General features: G+C 45.2%; 1 protein-coding gene across 2 annotated transcripts in view; it reads right to left on the bottom strand.

Annotated features, from left to right (window-relative positions):
* Nucleotides 1–1,691: 1,691 nt before the first annotated feature.
* The window catches only part of PHKA2 (phosphorylase kinase regulatory subunit alpha 2), a 39,251-nt gene continuing 33,148 nt past the window's right edge, over nt 1,692–7,794 (bottom strand). The window contains exons 29-32 of one of the 2 annotated variants that reach the window (XM_048939507.1): nt 6,791–6,958; nt 5,384–5,437; nt 3,890–4,090; nt 1,692–3,290 (exon numbers count right to left, since the gene is read on the bottom strand). In XM_048939507.1, coding sequence (XP_048795464.1) covers nt 3,117–3,290; nt 3,890–4,090; nt 5,384–5,437; nt 6,791–6,958 — 597 coding nt within the window. In that variant the 3' untranslated portion in view covers nt 1,692–3,116. The remainder of the gene's footprint in view (nt 3,291–3,889; nt 4,091–5,383; nt 5,438–6,790; nt 6,959–7,794) is intronic. The other variant, XM_048939513.1, reaches the window with a different exon arrangement.

Below are 7,794 nucleotides of genomic sequence, written 5' to 3'. Positions count from 1 at the left end.
ACTACCACCTCACCCTTGGTGTCATTTCCTCCACCACCCTAATCTGTGAATGCTACCAAGGTAGCAGCTACAGTGCCATGGCAAGAGATGCTCTGGTAAATTTCTCCCAGCAGCCCTTAGAGCTAAGAAATAGCATCGATGATCACAGAGAACATACCAGTCTCTCCTTGGGGATGTGTAACAGGAAAAACAGGCTTTCTGTGGACTCCAGGTGAGGAAAACAGGGAAGAACCTTCTCATTAAAATAAGCAGTTCTGCATATTTAATCTTGTTCTTTGCATGATGTAATTAAAGCATTCCACATTACTAGTTTTCCTCTTTGAGGTTTGCGGACCCAACTTAAAAGGAAAGGTGTCTATACCTGCCACAGATTTGTACTTAGCACTGGTTACTTTTGCTGCAGTTGTTAAGTTTGGGGGTTAATAAGTGATCCTAACTTGTCACCTTAATCAGGGCTTAAGCCAAAGCATGTTCACATACAGTAGATCACAAAAATAAAGCTTGAGCTTTCACATAATGTGTAAGTTTGTGGTCTGTTTCTTGTCTGTATTTTGACAACCTACGTGGAACAGAGCACAACAGTTTGAAGAGTGGAGGATTCAGATGAAGGATGCTCACCTTGAGAGAGCAGGGAAGGTCGCAATGCAGCACTTAGCATACACTGCTTTTAGGGCTGCAGAGCTGCAGCACAAGAGGAACTGAGTCATCCAACCAAAAGCAACACCCAGCAGCTGCTGCAGGTAGCCTGGGGCACCCTCACCCCCAGCAGAAGGAGAGAGTAGAGGAGGGGAGATAACTGCAAAGCACGCCATGCCAGGAAGAAAAGCCACCAAAGTGCAAAACGGGGAGCCACGCACGGCCCAGTTACGTGTGCTTAAATCCAAACAGATCCAGATGAGGCTCTTTCATCACTCTCATCCCAAATTTTTTATGTCTCACCATGTTCTGCAGGGGCTAATAAATAACACACTGCAGTGACATTCCTCTGCACAAGCCACAGCCCGGCCCTGCAGGTCCTGGCAGCTGTCACACAGCCAAGCACAAAGTACTTGTGGCAGCTGCACATGGCAGGCTGAAAAAGCAGGGCCCAGGGGACCACCTCAGCTGCTGGAAGCCCTTCTTTCTGAGACAGGACATGTCAACCTACCTTCACCTTCCTTCTGTAAACAAGACCTGGAATTTGGCCATGTCATCCTCCTCTCAGTCCCCAGGGAAGCCTGACAGCCAAACCCATCACTGCCAATTAGTGGTAGAGCTGTGACAGCTTTCACCTGGGGAGCATAGCCTTGCCTCCAGCAGCACTCCTTTTGTTTTGTAACAGCTTAGTAGCACACAGGTGCATCCTCTGCCAGGTGTGGGAGTGTTTGGTGCAAAAGCTTGTTTGCTTAATTGGGTCTGCACTAAATGGGACTCCAACTGGCACCACCCTGCCACCATAGCTCAGCAGCAGGACCTGACCTGCAAGTTAAATGAGATCTCCCTCTACTCATGCTGTGTTTCAGCATCCCACTGTTTACCAGCAGCTATCCGAATTCTTCAAAGCACCTTCTAAGTCCTCTGCCAGTGCCTGGCTTCCATGTGATAACTAATCATGACTACCAAACATAAATCATAAGTCAGATCATAGCAGAAATTTTAAATCAAAGACACTCACTGTTACTCCCATTTAAAAAAAAAAAAAGGGGGGGGGGGGGGAGAGAATTTAATGTTTTGTAGGTTCCAAACACTTGTTTCAGTCTAAGCCACCTCTTTATCCTAACCTATCTACATCTAGCACAGACCTTGCTTGACTCTTCCAGCGCATCCTCAGAGAAGCTTCAGGGTCCGCAGACTGCCAAGTTCTCCTGTTACTTCTGCATCACCTCCTCAGGCTTCCCACCCCCACCTGCCTTCTCTCTCCCAAGCAAGAGCACAGATGTGGCAGCAGCACCTCTGGTGTGGCTCTGCCACCTGAAGCTCATCTTCCCCGACACCACCGTGCCAGTAACTGGCAGCTGAGACAGAGGCTTTGCTGCCCTCTTTTCATCCAACCTCTCTCTGCTGCCACGTTAAGTGACTGTGGAGCCATTTCCCAGCAGGAGTCGCAGCAGCTCAAAGCAGCCACACAGCTGCTTGCAGCAGACCTACTCATGGTGATAACAGGCACAAAACTGGGAGATGGCTGGAGGGAGACTTCCAGAGAGCCCATCCCTAGCCATGAGTGACAAGTGTGCCTTCAAAGAAAAAAATAATAATAATAGAAAAAAAAGGGGGGGGAAACAAAGACAGAGAGGAAAAATCAAAGCTTTCTATAAACTCTCCCTGCACTGGAAGGGCGGCTATTACGCCATTCTCAGCACTGAGGCTATTTGCAAGGGAAACGATCAGGAGAGATGGAAGGGTGCTTAAGTGGCTGAGATCTATCTTTCTCTGTTCAGAGAAAAAGAATACAGCATAAAATTCCCTGTCACCTCGGAGCAGTTGGAGTCTTGAGACTGTGCCTGCGGAGGGAAGGAAGCAGCTTTGTTCAGATTAAAGCGAAAGGCATCTCCCTGAGAGCTGCTATCATCTCCAATTAGTGGCTATTGTAAGACATTTGTCTCTACTGGCGCTAGCCCTGCACTAACGAGGTGCAAACGAGATGAGAATCAGGGTGAACTTGTATTAAAAATACCACCTGGTTGTTTCCAGTTCTCCCAATTCCTTTCATTTACATTCCCCCTGAATGTTTCACACTGCACATTAGTGATTCACAGCAATGTAGATTTACAGATTGGCAGGAGAAAAACTAATGAGTTCCATTATTTCCCTTATTTGGGAAATTCTGTGCCTGAGATTCAGCTCCCTCGTTTTATTATGCCTTTTGATCTCCACAGAGTAATCTGTTTCCCCCTTGGCAGAACTAATTCTTGCTAATTTAATACGAATTACATTTACGCAGTTTAGGCAGAATAAGCCTCGTTATTTGCTCTTTCTCACACCCTCCCTTAAAATGAGGTCACATTCCACCCACCTGTCCCCCTCAGGCAGGTGTGCAGGTAACATAACACTGTGACTGGTATATCTGCTGACACACAGCAAACAGGCAGCAAAACAGGGAGAAGCTTCCTAGCCTCTTTTCCCTAGTGAGACATTGCTTACTGCATCACACAGCCTGTGCTAGGCAGGAAATCCTGCAAATAAATAATTATGGCTTTCGTCAGGTACGTCATGGTCCCGTAGGCCCCACTTGGGGCACTGTCATAAAAGAAGTGACAAATTCCTGTGGCCACATCCTTCTCCAAGATACCACCTGTAGCTCCGTATGATTTCTGAAAAGATACAGAGAAAAGATATAGGGAAAGTTAGGCAGTTATGCTTATTTATCAGAATTAAAAGACCCCATGATGATTTTGCATTTGTGCTGAATACAGAAAGCAATCCTCCCTTCCCTCATTGAAGCCTTCATTACAGTATACACACATAGAATCACAGAATGGTTTGAGATGGAAGGGGCTTTTAAAGACTATCTGGTCCAACTGCCCTGCAATGAAAAGGGACACTCACAGCTCAGTCAGGGTGCTCACAGCCCCGTCCAGCCTGACCTTGAATATCTCTACAGACACGCCATTGACCATCTCTCTGGGCAACCTGTACCAGTGCCTCAGCACCCTTGCCTATTTATTTGGATAAACTCACGTATATAAGGAACATCTAGCTTCACAAATTTTGTCTTGTTTTCTTTTTGATTATTCAAGTAATGATAATTCAAACACTTTGTGCTTAGCTTTCTCAATGTTCTTCTATAATTAGGTGGAGCTGCATGCAGCTGACTGGGGCATGAATTTGGTCAAATTCATCACACACACAAAAATGAACAGGGGACAAATTTCAGATGTGAAGGATTTCCTCCTTTGCACTCTGGACTCACCAGTTCCTGCAGGAAGAGGTCGTTGGCCATGTGCACTATTTGGTCTACATGGATGATCCCCCCAATGCTGTTCACCTCGATGTCAGACAGGAATGTGAGGACGAGAATGGCTTCCACTAGGAGCTGCCGATACTCAGGCTGGGGGACGTGGTTCAGCACAGACTCCACATGTACAGCAAACTTGATTTCACATGGGGTCATCTGGCAAGTCAGAGAAAGAAAGAAAAACTGACAAACCCAAAAGAGCAGTTCCCCCACACCCCCCAAGCTCTGAACCATAAGCTCCTCTCCTCACGTGGGGGCACTGATTGAAGTAAACAAAACATTTGTACAGCTTCAGCACTTACAGAAACTTTCTGTCATTGGGCCCTGATCCTGCAAGCAGCTGTGCAGCTTCCAGAAACTGCTCCAGCCCTGTGACCCATCACACATACATATTTTATTTGTATGTGGGACTTCTGATGCGTAGTTAGCAAATTATCATAGAATCCTTAGAGCTGGAAGGGACTGTTATAGACCATCTAGCCCAACTTTTCTGCAGTGAACAATGTCCCACCACAGCTAGATCAGGTTGCCCAGGACCTGATCCAGACTTGCCTTGAAAGGCTCCAGAGATGTGTCTCCATCACATCTCTGGGCAACCAGTTCCAGCGCCTCGTCACCTTCACTGTAAAAGTCTTTTTCCTTATATCTAACTTAAATTTACTCTCTTCAAGCTTGAAACCATTTCTCCTTGTCCTATCACCACTGACCCTGCTGAAGAGTCTGTCCTCTTCTTTCCTATAGCTCCCCTTTAGATACTGAAAGGCCACTATCAGGTCAACTCGCCATCGAAGTCATCTCTTTGCTCTTAATGTGACAGCCTCATGCATTCTGCTTTCCAAGCACTACTCTGGTATCTCACATTAACTGCAAAACTGAACTTACTATAGAGATCGGATGTGCTTTAACACCAGCACACAGCTCTATTGCTTGCAGAACAGCCTAACTCTCACTGTACAGCTGTATGGATGTTGTGTGAAATGCTGTTGCCTTAGAAGGTCTGTGCTTATTTAGTCTGATTCCTTTAAACAGCAAAATTAGATACTGTCTAAGTCTGACATACCAAAAACATAAGCCTATTTATTTATACAATAGCAATAAATAAAGCCTTCCATTCTGTAAAATAAGATTTAAATTTGGCAGAAAATTCCAGCCCTTCTCTTCAGCTGTTACCACTACCCTCAGAAACAAAGGAAGCAAACTGCTGTCGGTAAAGGCACACAGGCAGCAGACACAGCAAAGGGGCAAACCCTCCCAAACCCACTGCCAGGCATGGGTGGAGGAAAAATTCTTTTTACAGCCTCCAGTGAAGCCAGGGAGATGCTGGAGGAAATATCACCACCTCAGCCCCTTCTCACAGTGACCTTGAAGCATCAATCCTGCTCTGCATCTTACAGTGCCAAATCAAACATTCAGCCATATGATAGAAACACCCTTGGCATTTTACTGTACCTCTCTGGTGGTTGAAGAAGGAAGGACATACCCATCAATGGACAGACCATGGCACTGAAACAAAAGCAGTTTGACAGTGAACAGAAATTATAGTTCTTGCAAGTAAATCTGAATGATCCAAGCCAACATGTAATAAATTTCAGTACAACAACAAAACTTGTTGAAACTATTACCTCACCTTTGCTCGAGAGTTTATTATGTAGCCTGGCAACTGTCAGAAATAACCTTACACAACACTTGCACAGTGCTCTATATTCCCTTCTAGCTACTGAATGGGAGGAAATTCCTTGGGAGAGCCACCAGAGCAAGGAGCAGACAGAAGACAAGAACAAAAAACCTTCTATGGGGCACATAATGCAAAAGCATGACAAGAAACCATGGAACTGAGAACCTTTATTTCTCATTTTTCACTGAAACAACATTTAGTTAAGTGCTTGAGATGCAGGATACCACAATTGAAGGACTTCAATATGTTGTGGTTGCTGGAAATGGGCCACCAGCAGTCATGGAGATGGTGTCAGCAACACTGAGTGTGACACACAAGAAAAGGATATGACCTAAGGGGTGGCAGGCTAAAGAATGGCACATCTGGGTACCTCAGGCACAAAAAAAATCACTAAGAAGAGGACAATACTTTGTGTACACAAATGATGTTCACTGCATTGAAAGATCTCATCTAAATCTAGTGGTCACATATGATTCGTCTTGGCTGACATCAACACTAACAGCTTCAGTACAACTGATTTTACGATAACCAAAGCAGGTGCTCAACATCTCCGCAATGGTGTAGGCTTGAACAGTTCAGTTTTCCAAGCTGCCAAATATTGACACTCAGCAAAGCAGAAGAACAGGTGCATTGCCTTGAAATAAACAGAAATTCTTAATTCCCCCTTTCTCCCTCATGGAGATCTGCTTCAACACATTTCCATACCTCAGATCTTCACGGTGCTACCATGGATTACTTTTCATTTAACAACAAGCAAGTAACACTAGAACAGTTACACAGCTCAGAAAAGCCAAGAAGAGTTTTCATCATTTTGGAAGAGTCAGTGAAGCTTCCAAGCCAATTCCTTGCAGCCTTTTCCAGCAGGAGCATGGGAATTGCACTGCATTACAGTGCCCCTCAGCGGCAGTGAGCACAGCCTGCATTAGGCCAGGAGTGATGCTAAATAGTGGTAAAACACAACTGATCAGCAAAAAACTGTGCACCGGTGTTTTCAGAGGAAAAAAAACACTTTCAAGCAAATATGTGAAGTTGCATTAATGAAGCCCTTATATCTCCTACAGATACGTTGCTACCAATAATTCCAGTTTCCACTAGTCTTACAGTTGAAGACAAATTTTAGCCAGCAACACCATCTTCCCATATGCTGCTTTGTTTTCTTACTGCTATAATTGTCAACCTACCTTCTGAAGAATCTTCCATACTTTCTCATAAAAGCCAACAGGAACTCTGTTAATGGCACCATCAAGCCTTCTTCTGCGCAGCCACTGCCCTTTGCGGTCACCCCAACTAATGTCTCCGCTGGAACTGGTGGGAGAAGTACTGGAAGGAGATGGTGGAGTACTGCTCCTCTGTAAGAAACATTAAAGCCTCAGTTAGTTGCTTTCTACCCCCATGGGTGCTACTACTTGTGAAGATGTCATACTGCTACAGTGCTAGCTCAGGGCCAGGAGAAAAACCATAGGCCACGGCATCATACAAGGTGATGGAGCAGTCTCATTCCACTCTTCCCCTTTTGTGACAAACTTCACTTCTCCCATGCTTCAATCATTTCTCAACAAAATGAGCCAGCAGTGCCACAAGGCATAACTGCTCGGTTCAACTCAAAGCATGGCCGTTTTAACAACTATGAGCTGGCTGACATGGCAGCTTTACTGCATTCAGTGGTGGGATTTACTGATAGGTCTGATTCAGACTTCAGGCTCAAAAGAGTAAGTGGGTAAAAGAGTCAGCGGGTCTGTAGTGAGGTCCTCCATAGAAACCAATCCATTAACATATGCTGATTAAAGACCAAGTTTATGTGGTCATACAGTTACCACACCCAACTCTCTGTAAACATCAACTTTGTTCTCCTTTGTTGTCATGATTCATGGTTGGACAAGACAATCTTAGTGGCCTCTTCCAATCTTAACGATTCTATGATTGGTTTTCTATTTTAACTCTACCAGACTTGAAGACTAAGCTAGGCAGCAAATCATCTTCAAAGATGTGGCAATGCCACCACATCCTCACTGTTACTGTCACACCAGGATATGTGCAGGCTGCCCATCTTCACTCTCCCAGGCCCTCTGCTATTCTGTTGCCTCCCTTGTACTTCTTTGCACATCCATTACTTTCAGCCCAGGAAGGACTTCACTGACGGTCCCTTCTGAAATCCCATCCTCTCTGAGTACAGAACTGCCCGAGC

This window comes from Lagopus muta, chromosome 1 (assembly GCF_023343835.1).
Source record: "Lagopus muta isolate bLagMut1 chromosome 1, bLagMut1 primary, whole genome shotgun sequence".
In the NCBI taxonomy this organism is placed as follows: domain Eukaryota; kingdom Metazoa; phylum Chordata; class Aves; order Galliformes; family Phasianidae; genus Lagopus; species Lagopus muta.
The sequence above is the reverse complement of the archived record's forward strand: the minus strand, read 5'-3'. Positions and strand labels throughout refer to the sequence as shown.